Source organism: Halichoerus grypus, chromosome 4 (genome assembly GCF_964656455.1).
Source record: "Halichoerus grypus chromosome 4, mHalGry1.hap1.1, whole genome shotgun sequence".
NCBI lineage: Eukaryota > Metazoa > Chordata > Mammalia > Carnivora > Phocidae > Halichoerus > Halichoerus grypus.
The window spans coordinates 44777997-44799097 of NC_135715.1; the positions used below are offsets into that span (position 1 = coordinate 44777997).

A 21101-nucleotide genomic window follows, 5' to 3' on the forward strand; every position below is an offset into this window, starting at 1 on the left:
CTAGGATTTCATATAAATGGAATCCCTTAGTATGTTGCCTTTGTGTCTGGCTTCTTTTACTTAGCATAATGCTTTTGAGACCCCTCTAGTGCTATGGGTGTATCAGAAATTTGTTCTTTTTATTACTGAGTAATATTCAATTGTTTGGTAATACTAGTTTATATATTCACTAGTTTGGGTTTCCAGTTTTTGGGGATTGATAAAGCTGCAAACATTTGAGTACAGTTCTTGTGGACCTGTTTTCATTTTGGAAGGGGAATCAAGTGGTAACCATGACTATAAGAAACTGACAAACTGTTTCTCCTAAATACTAATGTTGAGTATCTTTTATTGTGCTTATTTGCCATTCCTCTCTTGTAATGTCTATCACAAGATACAGGGCCATTCAAATTATTCTTGAGTGGGCCTTGGGCTTTCAAGGAATTTTTTCATATCTGTATTTTTGAATTGGCAGTTTGTGATCTTTCCTGTTCCATTTAAATGTAGGATCTGTAATGATTTCTCCCTTTCTCATCCTGATAAATAACTTCTTTTTCCCCACTGATTAGTCTGGGTAGAGATTTGTCAAATTTATTGATCTTTTCAGAGAACCAGCTTTAGGTTTCATTAATTTCTGGATGACAATTTTGTTTTTATTTTTCCTTTTGCCTTAATCTTTTTATGGTTTCTTAAGGTAGAAATGTGCATAATTTGAGGCATTTGCTTCCTAATATAAAAAAAAATTATAAATTTTCCTCTGAGAGCTACTTTAGCTGTATCATTTCTGAATCCTCAAAATATCTTCTAATTTCCTGTTGATTTCTTCTTTAACTCATTGGTTATTTAGGTCTGTTTAACTTTTAAATATTTGGGGCTTTTCCTGATCTTTCTGTTACTGACTTAAAACTTAATTCTCTTGTGGCCAGGGACCATAGTTTGTGTGACTTCAATCATTTTTAGTTTTGAGTCTTGCTCTCTGTCCCAGAATGTGGTCTATCTTTGTGAATGTTACATGTGCATTCTGCTTGTTTTAGAATTGGTCTATAAATCCTGTTGGTTGACAGTGTTATTCATATATTCTGGATTTTTCTTTTCACTTGTTCTAACAGTTATTGAGAGAGCAGTGGGAAGTTTCCAACTATAATTTTGGATTTTTCTCTCTTCAGTTCTATCTGTTTTGCTCCATATATTTTAATGGATTGCAGTAAATCTTTCATCATTATGAAATGACTACTTTTATCCCCAGTAATAGTCATGAAGTTGTAGTCTTTGGAAATTTACTAGATTTATTGGCTACACTTGATATAGTTACTGCCTTCCTCTTTGAACAAATACTTCTTGGCTTGTGGGACACAAACTTTATTGATTTTTGTGTCCCTGTGACCTTTTCTATTTTGTGTGGTTTTCCTTTGCCTATCTTTTTTTCCTTTTAAAGATTTTATTAGAACGAGCATGAGGAGGGGGTGGGTAGAGGGAGAAGCAGACTTCCCTGCTGAGCCACAAGTCCCGACGTGGGACTCGATCCCAGGACCCTGAGATCAAGACCTGAGCCAAAGGCAGATGCTTAACCGACTGAGCCACCCAGGCGCTCCTCCTTTGCCGATCTTAAACTATTATTTATCAGGTTTCTTTCCTGCAGCCACTGCTCTCCTCTGTATTTAGTACTGGCTTGGGGTTATCACCTTAGTCCATGTCTTTGTCTATGACCTTTAAGTTGAGACCTATTACTGCATTGTCCTACTGAATACCTTCATATGGATGTCTCATCCATACTTGAAACTACATGCCCCAAATGAAACCTCTGACTTTCTTTCCTCTTAAGCTTGTTTCTGTTCCTATATTCTCTTAGAAGGTAGCTTCTTGATGATTTCTTGAATCTATTTCCTTTTCTCAGTTCCTTCTATCAGAGCACAAGGCTTCCTATCTCTTGTCCAGATTCTCAAGCAACTTTCTGTTCCCTAAAAAGCCAACTTCCTGCACAGCAGGCTGACCCATCTAAATTATATATCTGACCATATTTCACCTCATTTGAAACTGCTTAGGTGCACCAGTTATCTATAAGTCAAGCCTGCACTCTTTAATATGGCCTTTAAGGCCTTTATGGTAGGACCCTGCCTCTCTAACTAAGGCATTTCTTAGTCAACATAAAGACCCTGTAATTGTTATGTGCTGAGTAGTGTTCTAAATGTTAGCTTTATAAATACTTAATACCCCTTAGAAGCTTGTTGTGAAAATCATTCCCATTTTGAAAGATGGAGAAACTGAGGCAAGAGAGATTTAATAATTTGTTCAATGTCATGGGGGCTGTGAGAAAAAACCATGGCAGACTGATTCCAGACTGCTTTTCCCCCTGAAGCCATTTCTGTGAGACTTCTGGCCTTTAAATTGATAAGGAAAAATTGTATCCTAGTCATTGATCTTAATTCTGAGAATTATAATTGTAAAAACATATTCTGAGAACTTTTCTATGATTAGAAATGAGTTATTTTTAGTATTTCCAGTAAATAAAACTGAGAAACCTTTATCCCGAAGGACTAGTGATGTGTGTGACTGAGAGATGTCAACAGGTAAAGAATAAGCGTCTTTTTTTTTTTTTCCCCTTTAATTGTGAAGGACATGGAAGAACTCTGTATGGAAGCCACTTCACAGATCTAGCAATGGCAATTTGCTCCCAGATATAACTGCGGGCTTTCCTGGTTCCCCTCAAATTTCCCCACCAGGAATGTGGTCTTAGAACCATTGAAGATTATCACCTGGGTGTGGGTTCTGATGAGTGCTTTGAGAAGTTTTCACTGTTCTCAGTGGGCCTTGTGACTAACTTGATGTAAATGCTACCAGACGACTCCAGCATGTTCTTGAGTGTGTTTTGTGAGACTGGTTTGCTCGAAGATGAGTTGTCCAGAGGAATATGCTTGACAAGACTGCATTTTGTCTACCCGCAGGCTATTCTTGGACCTACCTAGATGTGACCTCCCTTGTGGGATATATGCTAAATTGGACATTGTACTTATGAAAGTAAATAATCATTTTATCTGATTATGTGCCTCACTTGCAAGTCAGTTAATAGAACATAAATCATCAGCTTTAAAAACTTAATTTAAAAGAATTACTTAAATTATTTTCTTATTGGCCTAATAGGACATAAAACTTTTTATGAACTTCTATTTCCTTGGTAAGTTTAAAAACCATGAATAATAATAGAGTGATATTTTCCAGTTTTTCTTTGAAATGATATATTCAAAAGAAACTCTTCTGTGTAAAGTAGATAAACCAGCATGGACTGGGACAACTGAATGTACGTGGTAAAATACATCAAATAAGTTCTATAAGCTTAAATTATTCACTAAGTCAGGTGAGCCTTTCTGAGCCCATTAATATGAGTTAATTAGAGCTTCCTGTACTTAGGTTTTCAGTAGTAACACTTAAGTACTGTCTTAGAATCTTTAAATATTTATGGGATAGTTTAGAGAGATCCTACTCAAATCAGTAGAAACTTGGGAATAAGATCAAGAGCTCTCAGAGTTGAATATACTAAGATGTAGTGGGGTGTGCAGATTTGTTTATTCATCCTTTTATCCCTTCATTCATTAAGCATTTGAATAGTTAGTACTCCTATAGGAATACAAAGATAGATATGACTGCCTCTGCATCTGGGAACAGTGGGGAAGCAGATGTATACAATTTACAGTTGTATAGATATATACTAATACTGTCCTAGGCCCATTGCTCTGTATATAGGGTTCATTGGAAGTGGTAAGGTCAATTTTGATGTTGGGAGAAGACTTGGTAGAGAAGGTGACCTTTCAGCTACTTCTGAAGGACAAGTTGGAATCTAAGCTGGCAGGAGTTGTAGTAATTTTTTACTCTAATTTTATTTACTGGATACTAACTGAATGGATTCCTAATGGAAATGTTGGGTTGGCAAGTAGAAAGCAATTGTTGATGTTTTCGGGGGACTTTTGTTTATGGGTATTACTCGTTTATGTCTTCTTTTTTTTTTTTTTTTTTAAAGATTTTTTATTTATTTATTTGAGAGAGAGAATGAGAGAGAGAGAGAGAGAGCATGAGAGGAGGAGGGTCAGAGGGAGAAGCAGACTCCCTGCCGAGCAGAGAGCCCGATGCGGGACTCGATCCTGGGACTCCAGGATCATGACCTGAGCCGAAGGCAGTCGCTTAACCAACTGAGCCACCCAGGCGCCCTCATTTATGTCTTCTAAAAAGTATAATATTTACAGAGCTAATTTATATTTCCTTTTATGTATATAGTGTTAATATTTTCACACAAGAAATTAGAATTATACTTAAAGATGTGAGTAGGTATAACTTTGGGGTTGTTTTGAATATTCTTTTTAAGTGATTGTCTTTTCCTTTGAGTGGATATTTTTCTTCCCACCTGATGTTGCATTACAGAACTCAAGGTTGTTCTCAGTCTAGGGGACTAATATTCAATGGATCAGTGTTGGTAAGAGTCTAGGTTATTCTTAATATATAAAAGGCATGACACTTGGAGTTCTTCCTGATACTTTTGGGAAGGAATTAGCAAAGCAAGAAGCGATGGCTTGTATCCCAGACATGGAAGATAGGGAGCTATTTATTATTCACTTACCAAAAATGAATAGAACACCCACTATATGCTTTGGACAATGCTAAGTTCCAGGAGTAGGTCCAGTAGTGAATAAAATAATTCCTCTTCTCTAGGACTTACACCCTGGTTGAGTAAACATATGATAGAGGTAGTTTCAGAATAGTGTTTGTACTATGTAATGGCAGACACCAGACTTGTGGGCATCTTGCTTAGTCTTGAGTCAGGAAGGCTCCTACTTAAGATGTAGTTAACTGAGAGCTGAAGATGGAGTTGAACTGAGCCAGATTAAGGGGATGGGATAGGAGTTGTGGTTGTGGATAGGTTTTAGGCACAAGGAACAACATGCACATTTAAGAGACTCTGGCATTTTCATTACATCTGGATCCTACAGTGTAAGCGGGGTGGAGTGGTGAAGAGATTGGAGAGAAGGTGCAGTTCAGATTAAGCTGGACCTTGTTGAGCCATGGTAAGATTGGAATGTCCTTCTCTGAGTAATGGGGATGTAAAGATTGAAATGTTTTAAGCATTGGAGTGAGGGACAGGGATTGGATTTGCATTTCAGGAAGATCAAAATGATGTCCGTATAGAGAGTAGCTCAGAGAGTGATTGGGGGTAGAGGGACAGAGCAGACCTAGAGGCAAGCGAGGAGGCTGTGGCTGTTGTCCAAGTGTCCCGAGGTAGGACAGTGGCAGTCGGGACAGAGAGAAGATGATTTAAGAAGAGTCGGTCTATATGGTTTCATGATTTGTTTCCATATTTGTTTTCATTAGTCACTACAATTCAAACGACTTTTCTGTTGATCTAAGTCAACATCAGAAGTCCTAGTCAATCCATATCTGCACCTAGATGCTTCTATCCCTATCCAGGTCCATTTATTCTTTTTCTCGGACATTCCTCTCCCAACTCCTCCAGTCTTCTCAAGCCTTCCTACTTTGCCCATTGGCAGTCAAAGCCTGTCTTTGAATGTTTGTTTTCCTTCTTGCTCTAATTGAAACCTAGATGTTCTTTGAAGGCTTTACATTCCTGTTGGCTTCTTCCTTCAAAAGCTTCCAGCTCTTTTTGAGCATTTCTGGTGCAGTTCTCCTGGTTGGTCTCAACTTGAGGTCTTGTATGTAGTTTCTGCCACTAATGCGTGAAAGGCATTAGAACTTGAGTTGTTTACCTTTCAACCCCTCTTTTCTGTTATTCTAGACCTACCGGGGGGTTCTTAAACTGCAGGCCACGGACCACCAGGGGTTTGGTAGTAAAATTCATGGTGTCTTTGAACTTGAACGGAAAAAAGATTAAATCTTTATTTTCATTAATCTTTAAGTAAAACTTAGTTTTTTTTTTAAATTATGAATATAGGTGAAAACAAATTCCAAACACACACATACACACACAGTAGGATTTGACCTGTGACTTGGTTACCACAGAAAACAGATATGTTCAAAGCACGTTAGTTATTGGAGATACTTCAAAAGGTGGTTTGTGTTCAACACTATGTTGAAATTAGATTTCCTATTACCGCATGTTATATAATGAGTTCATGAAGACCTATTACCATAAAATTTTAAAATATTTTCATAACACTGTTTTTGTTGTAATTATATCTATTTTAGGCATTTAAAAGTATTCTATGAGGAGCTCTGTATTAGTCTTCTGTTTATATAATTATCCTAAAGCTGAGTGGGTTAAAACAATAACATTTCAGTTTCTTGGGTCTAAAATTTGGAAGCAGCATAGCGGGATAGTGCTGGTTTGACGTCTTTAATGAGATTCTAAGCACGACGTTGACTCAGGCTGCAGTCCTGTGAAGCCTTCATGGGGCTGGAGGATTCATTTATAGGGTGTTCATGCCTGACTGGGAAGTTGGTGCTGATAGTTGTTGGGGGCCTCTGGTCTTTCCTATGTGGGCATCTTCACTGGCTGCCCTGTGACAGTTGGCTGTAGAAGACAGACTGCATATTGTAATTTATTTTCAAGGAATTTTAATCTAGTGAGTATGCTTATCATTTAATAAGATACCTTATGAAATTTAAATGAATAAATTACTGTAGGTAGGTACATTTCTGGGGGGTGATGGTAAACTTTGTCAAAACCTCTGGCTAAAGAACGTCTTATAACTTCACTAAAATCTAAGTTTAAGGCCAGGAAGGGCCATTTCTAACACTGAGGCTATTAAAGTTCGAGTGCAATAGTGGGTGGCTTGGTGGGAATTGTTACTGAGTGCTAGGATTGTGGCCTCAGACTGGGATGGTTAGCTCTTCACACCTGCAACGATGAGCAGCCAATTTCTCACTGACAGTGTTCGATCTTAGTAATACTGATGTCCCCACCATTTTAGTAAGGACCATGGAAACAGGCAAACATGTCTTTGGGCTGTCAACGTGTGTCCTCCATAATTCTCCCGTCAGCCTCATAGGGTTCCCTGATGTATCCTCTTTCCAAGCCTCTTTTGAGGTTCCCTCACCCTAGAATCACTTATAACTATCTGTTGCTAATTTACTTGGCTTATGATTTTTCTTGGGGGCATCTGTGTATTTTACCTTCAGTAGCTTTTGTTTTTCCTTCAAGTGGTGAGCCTCTTCAGGGACAGTACTGTATCTTATGTATTTTATACAGTAATTGCTCATTCACTTGTACCTTCACGTGTTAATGGATCGTTAGCTTTCTGCTAGATTCTGTGCTATAGGCTGAACGTACAGCAGTGACTTTAACAGTTACCTGTTGCTATGTTAACAATTACCCCAAAACTTAGTGACTTAAAACAGCAAACGTTTAGTTCCTTGCACTTCTTCTGGGGGGCAGGAATTTGGTAGTTGCTTAGGTATGTGGTTTTTGGCTTGGAGTCCCATGAGATTGTAATGAAGATGTTGGCTAGAGTATATAAAAGTCTTTAATCTCTGAGGAGCTGTTAGTCCTCTGGCTATATAAGTCATCTGAAGGCTCAGCTGGGCTTCCAAGATGGCACACTGGCATGGCTGTTGGCAAGAGGCTTCTCTGCCTCTTTAGTTTCTTTAGCTCAGCTCCATGCCATGTGGACCTACCCTTAGGTCTTGAGTGTCTTCTTGGGTGGCAGCCGGCATACCCCAGACTGAGTGACCCAAGAGGGAGCAAGACAAAAAGCTGTGAGGTCTTTATGATCTAGTCTTGGAAACTCCATAATTGCCATAGTATCCTACTGGTTATACAAGGCAGGATTATTTGGGACTGTCTTAGAGACTGGCTACCACAGTGACTAAGACCATTGATGGTTGGTCTATCATGGCCCTTATATTTTAGTGGGAAGGAGACTGTCAACCTTCTCAAAATAAAAGAAATTACATGTTTTTATAAGTCTTATGAAAGGACATAAAAAGGGAATAACCTGTGTGCAGTGATAATGGGGAGTATGGGGATCCACGTGATAGTGGTCACCAAAGGCATTTCAGGCCTTTCAGCCCAAAGCTGAAAGGTGAGCAGCAGTTTCATTTCCAATAGGAAACAACTTGTCGTGATAGGTATTATCATGGAAGATTTAAATAGCTTGGTTAGGGTGACACAGCAAGCAGGTGGCTGGGCAGGATTCAGAAGTGAGACTCTGGAGCCAGTTTTTTAATCAGCAAGTTGCTTGTTTAGTAATGAAGTTATAGGTGTTTTTTTTTTTTTCCCCTTTTTCTCATTTTTTTAAAAATTTAATTTTAGAGAGCACAACAGGGGGATGGGCAGAGGGAAAGGGGAAAGAGAGCAGTAAGCAGACTCCTTGCTGAATGCAGAGCCTGGATGCAGGGCTCAGTCTCACCACTACCGCCCCCTATTCCTGCCCCCCTCCCCCCACCCCATCATGACTTGAGTCGGACACTCAACTGAATGAGGCACCCAAGTACCCCATCTTCTTAAATATAGTACAGGATTGCATGAAAATTGGTAGATAATTTTAAGTAATTTTTTTCTGGATTTCCGGTATGCATTCACATGGAATTAACTTATAATTACAATGAACTTTTATTTGCTTAATTCTCTTGGATTGCATGAAAATAGGTACTCTTAGAGGTTCTATGGAAGTACCTTTAGGATACTTTCTCTGGCTTTTCAAATTTAAAATGGCTAATAATTACAGTATCTTCCTTTTGTTTTAAATTAAAAAAAATATCACTGCTGTTAGTATTTAAAACACTGTAATAGAACTTTGTCACTATTACAGTGTTATACTACAGCTTAAAATCCAGATAGTTTTTTAGAGCCTGTTTTTGGTTTAATTAATTTTATTTAAACTGTAATTACTGATTATCAGTGTGAGATAATACTCAGTAGGGTGCTCATTTAACTTCCCATGAAGATAAGTGATATTAATTTATAAAACTCCGTACACCCAGACACAGCTGAAGCCATATTAATTAAGTGTGGTGTACCACCTCCAAATAGCATTAAAATAGAATTTTCTCTGTCTTCTGTGTGTTTAACCAATACTTTAACAAAGGCAAGTCATTGGTGTGGTTCACCTTCTTGGGTTGTGTTTCTAGCTCAACTTTAAGAGAATTCACGTAAAATGAAAAGTAGCTATGCAATGCACAAATTGGGAAACCTCCCAAATTGCCAAATGCAGAATAACCAACTTCTAGTCCGCGTAACGGGGATTTCTGCTGTGTATTTATGGACAGAAGCATTTAAAACTTTTGCTCTTGGGTTCCATTGTACCTTGCTTCAAGCAAATTGTATGAGTAATTCCATGAAAGATAAATTAGGAGTGTTTCTCACCCCCCCCCCCCCCGCCATTTCTGCATGGAGTCACAAGCATCCTCCCTTGAAACAAAAACAAACCCCTTCCCAACCCCCCCCCCAAAAAAAAACCTTAGAATGTTTAAAATGATTTGATAGTAAAGTTCATTTTGCATCTAGCTTTGTCACTAGTGCCCAGATTATAGGAATCTACCTGTAGTACTCAGTAGAGCATCACGTACCTGGGGATGCTTTTACTCTAAGCCCGAGGTATTCAACAAATTGAATTTACTGTTCTAGCATAGGAGGATCGTATGTATTTTTCTCCTATGGCTTCTTGTGCTAATTTTTCCTACCTTGCCTTTAGCTATCCTAGTGGTAATGTGTGAAATTGTTTTCCACTTGAATAAAATCCGACTTTCCCCCAGAGTTTAGGTGCTAAGCATATGGGGGAGGTGTGCTCATTCTATTTTATTGTTATTGTACAATTATGATGCTGTTTATTGATATAAATGCAGTTCTACTTCTAAAAACATAACGGAATTTTTTTCATTTATGCGGTTGTATAAGTTAAATACTATGAAATTGTTAAATATAAAAGTGTTTTGGAGCTCGTCCTTTATTATTTAGCCAGGCAGTTTCCTTATTGTAAAAATTAAACAAATGCATTCAGCCTGATGCTACCTTTCAAGTTCTTAACACAGTGCATAAAATACAGAAGGGGCTCAATGACTTTGAGAGGATCTTATTTAGAAAGTTTTGGTTTGTGGCGAAAATTAAAATTTTTTGATAACTATCACTGATGGAACCATTAGGTTATAGATTCACAAATTAGCTTGTGAATTGCTTACGCTTACTATTCCCATTCATTGACGTGTTTACATTTATAATATTGATGTTGCATTAATGATTTGCTTAATTTCACTTCATTATGAGTCTAACATATTAAGTTACGTGTGTGTGTGTGTGGTGTGTGGAGTCAGCATAGGTTTAACACTCAGGAATTGATCTTGCAATGAAGTAGTGATCAGCAATGAAGTAGTGATTCAAAAGACAGGTGGAGGAACCAGTCCCATTTCTTAAATTTTTGGTCTCCTCATTTTTTAAAACAAGCATCAAGAATTGGGGTACTGAGGTACATAGGGTCACTCACTTTGGGACCTCTAATCATGTGGAGACAATTGTATGTTTCTGGGTTATTTCTAAAGTAAAGGAGTATTTATGTTGATGAGTTGGATGTTCTTTTCTCTGCTGCTGTAATTCATTGTCCGTACCTCTTGCTATGTTTTTTATATCCATATGGAATTGCCTCTTTATATGCTTGTCTCTCCCACTTGATTATATTCAATTTGAGTTGAATATAGTCTTTTTTTAAATTATAAACATCTGATAGAATAACATCTCTGTTCTTCGTTTTATAGATCTGGGATTCTATCTGGTATCATTTTTTTTTTCAGCCGAAAAACTCCTTTTGGCATGTTTTGTAGTACAGGTCTGATGGAGACCGATTCTCTCAAGTTTTGGCTGTCTAAAAGTGTTTCATTCTGCTTCTATTTTCCAAAGATATTTTTACTGGATATAGAATCCCACGATGACAGTCGTTTTCTTCTAGTCCTTTAAAGATGCCCTTCCACTGTCTTTTGCTGTAGTTTCTGGGGAGAAATGAGTTATTTGTGTCATTTTCATCTTGTATAGATCGCGTCTTCATATGTCTGGGTGTGCTTTTATGGTTTGCCGTTTACTTTGGATTTTTAGCAGCTTGACTGTGAGGTGCCGAGGTGTGGGCTTGTCTGTCTTGGTATTCTTCCTCGGTGGCTGTGCTGCTGGTAGCCATGAATTGATTCCTAAAAAATCTGTTATTTCAGTCATTATCTCCTGAACTAGGTCTTCAGTACCATTTTATTTTTCTGGTCCTCCATTACACTTGTATTACAGTGCTTCATGTTGTATCACAGCTCTTGGTGTCTCTGTTCTTTTTTCTTTCCCTTTTTCCGTGGTGTTTCAGTTTGCGTGCTTTTTGTTGGTCTGGGTATAAGTTCACCAGTTCTTTTTTCAGCAGTGTTCAGGTTACTCTGAAGCTCATCTAATGAATTCTTTGTTGGTACAATTTAAATTTCTAATGTGTTTTTAAGAATAATTTCCATGACTTTGTTGCTAAAATTGCCCATGTCCTACTTTGTGTCTGCTCTTCATTATATTCTTCAGCATTTTTCTAAATACCCTTTGAGATGATCTGACCAGTAAGTCCATCATCCAGGCCTTCTCTAGGTCTGCTTCTCTTTGACTCTGGGTGACACTTCCTAGGTCCTTCGTGAATCTAGCAGTATTTGATTATATGGTAGACATTTTATTTGAATACTGTGGAAATGAAATAATTCTACGAAAGAGTGTACCTTTTTTCAGGCTGCTAGAATGGGGGACTGAGTCCGTGTGATGTCTTGTTGAGCTGGGCTTGGCAAAGGGGCTGCTTTAGTTTGATTAGTGTCCTCTGGGCCTTCAGGATCGCTTAGCACGAATGAGATTCTGGCATTCTGCTTTTGGCTTTACGACTGAACTGTTCGTTTTCAAGACTGGGATAACTCTTCTTTAAAGTTCTGATGCCCTTTCCATGGTTAATGTAGAGTTCTTTGTGTTTTCAGTTCCATTTCTGGCTCGGTTTCTTCAGGAGATCTCGCCGACCTGGTATCTGACCTCGGCCTTCAGTGGCAGCCATCATTGATTCTCTAACAGGCCAGAATGTATCTTTAGGGCTTCTCTCCCGTCTTTTTGCCTAATTCAGAGTGTTTGGGAGGGCAGTCTCTTTGCATGGGGAGAGGCCACCTGGGACACTTCATGCCTCAGGACATCTTGCCCTCCCTCCAGCCTTTGGGGGATTAACCCATGCAGTTGGTGAAGGTCCGAGGGAAAGTGTCAGTAGGTGGGTGTAGACTTGCTTCAGGACTGGGGCTCCTTGGAATTTGAGTCTCTCCTGCCAGAACCCATGCTGTCAGTAGTTAAAAATTTTGCTGGTTATTTTTTTTTATCCTTGTTTAACTTCTTAGTCTGTAACTGTTTGTCAGGGATCAAAGCAGCTTGCCACTTCCCAGTAGTCCTTCCAGGTTTCCTTATGTCCTCATCCCCCTGATGGGTTGAAAACAACTGTAACTTGGGAGGTTTTCTGGCTTGTTTCTGTTATGAGGATGAGAGTGGTGGTGGTATTTTGTGACTCCTAACTAAATCCTACTGGAAGCTGTCATGTTCTTAGTACTTTCATGATTAGGTCCAGTTAGATGGACCACATGTGAATGTAGTACATAGCATTTTTCCTAGGCTGTATATTCACGGTGAATTTAAAATTCTGTTTTGAAGGATAAACATTATCTTTGTATCTTAAATTCTATTTCTTTAGTGAAATAATACTGTGACTTCTTGTCCTCTTTAAATTCAGTATTTTGTATCCCATTTCTCTCCTGGACTGTACTAGCTCTATCCAGTAGAATTTGCTGTGATGATAGAATTGTTCTGTATGTGCTTTTACCAGTATGGGAGCCACTAGCCACATGTGGCTCTTGAGGACTTGGCATGTGGCTATTGCAACTAAGAAACTGAACTCTTAATTTAAGCAACCCCACATGGCTAGTGGTTGCCATGAGTAGCACAAGTCAATATATACGTTATGGCAAAAACAGCGTAAGATACAGTTATGCCGAACAATTCACAGAACCATTGTGGTTTTTGAGTACACTTCTATTAACTACTCGAAGACATTTTTTGCCTTTTTTGATTGTTACCACTTGAAACTTTGAGTCTGGGTTTTATGTGAGGAATAGAATTTGTGAAATCAATTTTCAATGAATAAACAATTAGCTTTATAAACTAATATCTATATACTTTAAAATATCAGTGAACTATTTGACTTAATAGAAATCCCATTATAGCAAAAACCCCAGCTTTATTTCCCGAAGCTTAACCATCCTGCTCTATAGCTGCTCATGAAATTCAAATGCAGACCAGCCTGAATGAAGAGAAATGTGGTATTTATCAGACCAACAAGCTCTGGAGATATAAGTAGAATTCAACTCTTAGTGCATGCATACTATGAAATATGATTTAGGAATTCTATGAAAAGGGCACTGGACAAGGGGGCTGGGAGCTAGGACACTAAATACTAGTTTGATTGCCAACCCCTAAATTAGCCCAGTTACCTTTGTAAAACTGCTTAGTTGGCTAATCTGTAAAGCAAAGGTCACCTGCCATTAGAATCTTAATTCTATAATTTAAGATTAGAAGGAATCTTTGGAAGTTGTTCAATTTCTCTTCTGTCTTTAGACAGGATGGTTATGGAAAACTTCTGTGTTTTAAAAAATCTTAAAGATTCTAGTGCTGAATGCCTTCTGATGAAGTCACAGTGATAATGTGATCGATCCTGTGGAGTTTTTTTATTTTGGCAATCAGATAAATGTTGGGGGAAATATTAATGTGTGTGCTACTTTACCTTTGTAGCTGGACAAATTTGCCAGCATAAGAATTCCAGGGAGCAAGAAAGAGCGACCTCCACTTTCCAACCTGAAGACTGCGTTTGCAAGCAATGATTGCTCTTCGGAGGTGATGGAAGACATTCCAAAGCCACTGTCACAGAATGAAGTCTTAGAACTTTTCGAAAAGATGATGGTAAGAATTATTATTTTTCATAAAATAGTTTATGTAAAAACGTTAGCTTCTAATCATGTTAGTGGAACAAACATTTAAGACTCATGTTCCATTGGGTTATTTCTGATGTCATTGAGTATAGCACTTTAGGTGTACAGAGCTTTAGGATTACAAAAATAAGAACCAGAGGAAAATAGGCATACTGGTTTTTTGTTTTGTGTGTGTGTGTGTTTGTGTTTAATATACAGAATACACAAAAACCCTCTCAAGTATCAAATGATACATTTTTTAATTTTTATTAAAAGATTTTATTTGACAGAGTGGGAACACAAGCAGGGGGAGTGGGAGAGGGAGAAGCAGGCTCCCCGTTGAGCAGGAAGCCCGATGCGGAACTCGATCCCAGGACCCTGGGATCATGACCTGAGCCGAAGGCAGATGCTTAACGACTGAGCCACCCAGGCGCCCCTCAAATGATACATTTTGAATCTTAAAGATTATCTAAGTGGTCTGTTGGTTGGGGTTCGTTTGCATTTTAGAATGATGATCACGGTGCTGTGTATGTTACGTGTGCTGATTTTTTTTTTTTGTTCATCTTTTTTCTTGTGTGATTTCTTTCTTAGGATAACCAGGTTCATATAGTCCTAGAACATTTATATCTGAGGAGACTAGAACTTACTCATTTTGGGGCCTTTTCTGGTGGAGACACATAGTGTTAGAAGCCGCATTCCGTTGCTTCTAAAAAAAATGGTGATCCTGACTCTGCTCATGGCTAACCTAATTTCACCAACAACCCAGTATGTTAAGTATGTTCAAAATCATTTATCACAAAATGAATGCTAATTGCATCTAAATAGTTCATGTATAGTTCTTACCCTCAAGTTGCTTATCTCCTAGGAGTCAAAACAAACATTTGAAAAAAATGAGTAAGAAATGCCAGAGGGTGGTCATTAATGGTTAAGTTCTTTATAAGTTCAGAGTAGGAAGAAAATAATATTTGAGATACCTCGTTAGCTTCAGGGGAAGCCAAAATTGAAAGGTTATTATAGTAGCTTAGGGAAATTTCATAGAGCAGATGGACTTAGAGGCAGGTGTGGCCTTATAGGGTTGGAATAAGAAGGAAAGGGCATTCTCTTAAGATGGGGAAATGACAGTGAGCCCAGACAGAGCTAGGTACAAATAGCTCATGGGGGAACATGTGAGAGGTTTGAAAAATTAGACTAGAATGGTAATTTGGGGCCGATTATGAGAGGATTTTGTATGCCATTCTGAAGAGTTGTATAATACTTCAACTCAGGACTTATTTTATCTATTTTATTTCGTCTATTGGTTTTGACAGCCTTATTAGTTTTTAGGGACATTCACTTATTTAGAGTGTAAAATGTGTTTGAAATTTGAGAAAGTTAATAGCTGGCCTCTTCATTATTCCGCTGGAATCAACAAAATATTTACCGTTATACTGCCTTATTTTCTTCATCAAATATTTGTGTCCAGTGTTACACATGGAGCTTTAGAAGGCCCCAGAAAGAGAGAATGCCTAGTTTGTGTCTCCATAGGATTAATTAGTGTCAGTGATTCCTAACTTTTCATCACTGAGCATACATTTCATTAGTATTGTTTTGCATGAACCCTAGGCTTGGGACATTATTACCTATTATGTCAGCTCTTGGTGAAGTGCTCATTTTGGTTTTAATTAACCACACATGTATAACTCTTTATTAACTCTTTCATCTCCATGAGTTGATATCATTTCAACCTTGAACAAAAAAGTTTGTTTTTTTCCCCCAATTTTAGTATAAGTGCCGCCAAAGTGAGCACTTTTGTTTTTGTGTTATATTTTGCTGGCCTCTTTGCCTCTGTTAATGAGGCTTGTATAATGGTAGTTCTCTTTCAATACCACCTTGGAGGACTCAAGATAATAAAGTGCCCTTAGCTACCTCCTCATTCCGTGTACCATATGTCAACCACTCACATAAATTACCTAGGAGATTCTAGAATGGTACTTTCTTTCATTCCTTGGTGACGACTTCGTTAAGTTTTTCTTTCTGATCATAACTGCTGGTGCTATCTCAGTAAAAGTGAGTAGGCTGTTGATGTTACGTGTTTACAAGGCCACATCTTAGCACCACAAGCTGTTAAAAGTGCAACTACCTAGAGTACTGAATATAGTTCACGGTATTCTGTACTGACCATGATTACTTGAGGTATTTTTCAGTTATTCTGAAAAAGGTAAGTTACCCAGAGAAGGGTAAGACTATCAATGTTTGTAGTTATGTATAGGGCAGAAGGATATTGACATCCTTGAAGTGTTTACACAATACATATTTAATAACTGGGCCTGATAGCTTGTTAAATCTTAAACAGGTATCCCTGTTGGCAGAAAATCGTTTGCAATCAAACTCATTTTACTCAGCAGCAGTAAAATGAAATTGTTGATGGGTCAGGGCTGCCTGATTTGCTAATAAGTGAGTTTGTGAGAACTAAGGTCTTGTTTAAAAAAAAAAAAAAGAACTAGGTTGTTCTTCCCTTTCTGATTGCTTGACTGTATGACAATAATTCTAGGGGAAAATCCACTGATGGTTCTGGAGCTGAGAAGGGTCTTTTCCCTTCACTAAATGTAGATGATTGATATTTGTCAGGCTTTACACGGTACTGCATTTTTGACAAATTTAAAGCCGTTCCTATGTCTGTAGAGAATGCTAGATGAAGTGTTGAGTTTATTTTTTTTATTTGTACCTACCTATCTAGCACTTTTTAAAATTTTTAACTTTTATTTAGTGAGAGAGCGAGAGAGCAAGGGAGGGGCAGAGGATGGAGGGGGAGAATCTTGAGCAGACTCCCTGCTGAGTGCGGAGCCCCACAATGTGGGGCTCCATCCTGCGACCCTGAGATCATGACCTCGGGGGAAATCAAGAGTTGGTCGCTTAACCGATTGTGCCACCTAGGCACCCGTCCCTCGTACTTCTGTTCTTTGGAAGAAGCCACACTGAATCTGCAATCTTAACGTATTGGCATTTGTAACTACAGGGGTTTCCTACCATTTAAAATTTCCATCTAAATTCTTAGTTTTGACATTGCAATTTTTAAAACCTTATTTAACTTTATCAAAGGTATTGAAGTAATTTCTATGTAAAAACTTTTTACAGAACCTTTTTTTAATAGTCTTCAGTGTGCAGACTTGATAATGAGAGGTAGAGTATAATACTTGAATATTTGTAATCCTTTCACTTTTATTTTAGAGGTGGTTTTACTTGGTCTCTGGGTAATAGTTTCAGTGGGTTTTTGGGTCGAGGTTGGGTTTTGTTTTTTTAAGCAATGATGGATACTTACACTACTTAAGGGCTCTTTCTCCCATTTGTCTTTTGGTAAAAGTGGAATTGTTATCTGAAAGCTCTTTCTCCCATTTGTCTTTTGGTAAAAGTGGAATTGTTATCTGAAAGCCCCTGTTGGTTTCTCTGTGGATCTAGCTTTGTGAAATAGCTGAGAGAACATCTTGTATACTCAACTTTGATTTCTGGAAGTCAAGTTTCAGTGTTTACTATTGGACTCACTGTAGGTCTATGTTAACTGGTTTTTGAGTGAGTTGAGCATGGTAGATACAAGCTGAAAATGACTTGATCATTGTAGCTGTTGCCTCTTTATATCAGCCCCCTTGACTTATTTTCTTGCTCCTAGGTGAAATCCCAGGCAGGTCTCAAAGCTTTCTCTTGGCTTTGAGATTAAACAGCAAAAATAATAAAAACAATTTCGATCCAAAAAAAGCTCTCCCTTTCCCCCTTACAGGCTGGCTCCCCTTCAAGGCTCTAGTCGGGGCAGTGGTTGGGGACTGAGCTTGGCCTCTTCTGTTTCTTCACCTCACATGGTTGTGCTCTACTCTCCAGATTGCGTCTGTCTCCTCTAGGACTAGATGGGAGGTGAGGAGAGGAGGAATGAGTATGCTTCTGGCCTACGGTGTTTATAACCTGGCATTGGCGTCCTGGGGTGATGTTAGTTTTTATTGCTGCTCTAACAAATTACCACGGATTTGGTGGCTTTAAATGCCTACGTACTGTCTTCTAGTTCTGCAAGTCAAAGTCCAGGTTGGCTCACCTGGTTTCTCAGATTTCATAAGGCTAAAATCAGTGTCTGATTGGGCTCTTACTGGATGATTTTGCGAAGAACCTCTTCCAAGTTCATGGTGACAGGATCTAGTTCCTCGCTGTTGTAGGACTGAGGTCCTGGCTGTGATTTGGGGGCTGCCTTAGCTCCAGAGGCCTCTTTCCTGTCGTTTGTATGGGCCGCTACCTCTCAGTTACATGAAATCCATCTCCTGTTACGAATCTCTAAGCCGCCTCCTCTGGCATCTCTTGTCTGATCTATAGAAAGTTCTCTGCTTTTAAGGGCTCATGTATGAGATTATGCTCACCCAGATAACCCAACATAATGTCGCAAAGTCCCCTTTTAACATGTAATGTAACTCCTTTATAGGACCAGAGATTAGGGCATGGATGTCTTTGGGGGACCATTTTGCCTCTTACAGGTATAGGAGATTAACAAATGCTGATTCTTTTCTCCTATGGCGTTTTTGTGCCCCCTGCTGCCCAGTCTCCCCTACAGTTCCCTTGTCACTGGTGAGGTCTCCTTTGGTCTTCTGCCCTGGCCTTCCATGAGCCCATTCCTTTGCTGGAGTCACCTTTTGGATGCAGGACCTCTTAGATGGCCCAGGGCTGCTGCTTCCCTAGGATGCACATCCTGTCCACGGGAAGCTAATGTATCCTTTGCCCCTTGCTCCTGTCCTTTATCTCATTCCCTTCAGCATCTGTCCTCTTTGGAGTATAACCTACTTGGTTCTTTCTTGCTATTCCAGATGTTTACCCTCCTAACTGTAAGTGGCTTTCTAATCATTAGATCTTATATGTAACACTGCTGACCACCCCCTCTTGTCTGCATTTCTCTTTCCTTTAGTTACCGTGACACTCCTTGCCTTCTGATTTTCCTCTTCTCTGGCCAGTTTTTACCCCAGTTTGCTTTCCAGGTTTCCTGTTCTGATTTTCATTTCCTCAGAGTGTTGCCTCTGGTCCTCTTACCTTTATCCACTTTGGTTCCTTACACATTTCTCTTGGGGGATGGGAGCCCTTTCATGTTAGAATATCCCCAATATTCTGATGCTTAGCTGTCTTCAAAAAGCAGCTATAATCAAGCTCTGTAAAAGATGCTAAACCTCAACAAACCAGAAACTGATCTCATCCTTTTGATATTTTTCCAACTTTTTATTTAGAAAAAATTGACCTATAACATTGTGTAAGCTTAAGGTATACAATGTGATTTGATAAATGCACATATATATATATATATATTTTAATGTTTTGTAATGGCACAGATACTTTACTGAAGTGTAGTTGACACACAATGTTACATTAGTTTCAGGTGTACTACATGGTGACTGGAGCGTATCTATTTCTAAATGCTTACCACAGTAAGGGTAGTTAACGCATCCGTCACCTCACGTAGTTACCATTCCTTACCCTCAATCCCACGGTCAGAACTTTTAAGATTTAAGATTTAGGGGATCCTGGGTGGTTCAGTCTTGACTCTTGATTCTTGGCTCAGGTCATGATCTCAGGGTCCTGGGGTCGAGCCCTGTTGGGCTCTGCGCTCAGTGGGGAGTCGGCTTGAGGTTTTCTTGCCTTCTGCCCCTCCCCCAACCCCTTTAATAAATTAAAAAAAAAAAAACTTAAGATTTACTCTTAGCAATTTTCAAGCATGTAATACAGAATGAGATTGACCAAGCTGTACATTAGATCCTGAGAATTTACTTGTCTTAGAACTGTAAATTTGTACTCCTTGACCACCTGCATCCATTTCCTCCATTTCCCAGCTCCTGGTACCACTAATCTTCTGTTTCTAGGAGTTTGTTATTTTTAGATTGCACATATAAGTAATTCTATGTAGTATTTCTTTGACTTATTTCACCTAACATAATGCCCTCAGGGTTCATTCATGCTGTTGCAAATGGCAGATTCCCTTTCTTATGGCTGAGTAATATTCTATTATGAATATATATACACTAGTTTCTTTTCCATTTATCTGAACAGATGCTTAGGTTTTGCCATTTCTTAGTATCATAAATAATACTGTGAACATGGGGGGGTACAGGTGTCTCTTCCAGAGAGTGGTTTTCATTTCCTTTGGATAGATACCCAGAAGTGGGATTGCTGAGATCTGGTTTTAATTTTTTTTTTTTTTTTGAGGAATTTCCATACTATTTTCCACAGTGACTGTAACAATTTACATTCCCACTAACAGTGCACAAGGGTTCCCTCTTTTCCTTTCTTGCTAACACTTGATACCCTTTTGATAACTGCCATATTAGCAGGTATGAAGTGATATCCCTTGTGGTTTTTGATTTGGATTTCCCTGATGATTAGTGATGTTGAGTGCCTTTTCATGAAACTCTTGGCCACTACTTTATCCTCTTTGGAATAGAGGTTTATTCTGTTCTCACTTTTTAATATTTCTTTCTCTGCTTTGAGTTGTAGTAGTTCCTTACGTATTTTGTATATTAACCTTTTGTCAGATGTGTGGTTTGTAAATATTTCATCCCAGTCTGTAGGTTGCCTTTTCATTTTGTTGGTTTTTTTTTTGCTGTGCAAATTTGATGAAAGCCTACTTGTTTGTTTTTATTGGTTGTGCTTTTTTTTGTCCTATCCAAAAAGCATTGCCCAAAACGATGTCCATGAGCATTTCCCCTATATTTTCTTGGAGTTCTATAGTTTTAGGTCTTAAATTTAACTCTTTAATCCATTTTGAGTTAATTTTTGAGTGGTGTAAGGTAGGGGTCCGGTTGCAGGTTTCTTTTTTGCCTGTGATTGTCCAGTTTTCCCAACAGTATTTATTGAAGAGAACATCTTTCCCATTGAGTATTCTTGCCTTTCTTGTTAAACATTGACCATATATGTATGTGTTTCTTTCTGGGCTCTTGATTCTTTTCCATTGATCTATATATCTGTTTTATGCCAGTATAATAATTTGATTACTGTAACTTTGTAATATAGTTCAAAATCAGGGAGCATGATGCCTCCAGCTTTATTTTTCAAGATTGCTTTGGTTATTCATGGTATTCTGTGGTTCCATACAAACAGTGTAGGACTATTTTTCTGTTTCTGTAAAAACGTGGTTAGAATCTTGAAAGGGACTGCATTGATTTTATAGATGCCTTTAGGTAGGAGGGTTATTTTAACAATAGGAATTG

The 21101-nt window shown here is 38.5% G+C and overlaps 1 protein-coding gene across 2 annotated transcripts in view; it reads left to right on the forward strand.

Moving 5' to 3' along the window:
• DIAPH3 (diaphanous related formin 3) overlaps window positions 1-21101 on the forward strand; it is a 484732-nt gene that overhangs the window by 31148 nt on the left and 432483 nt on the right. For both annotated transcript variants that reach the window (XM_078070282.1, XM_078070281.1), the window contains one exon: window positions 13727-13894. In XM_078070282.1, coding sequence (XP_077926408.1) covers window positions 13727-13894 — 168 coding nt within the window. The remainder of the gene's footprint in view (window positions 1-13726; window positions 13895-21101) is intronic.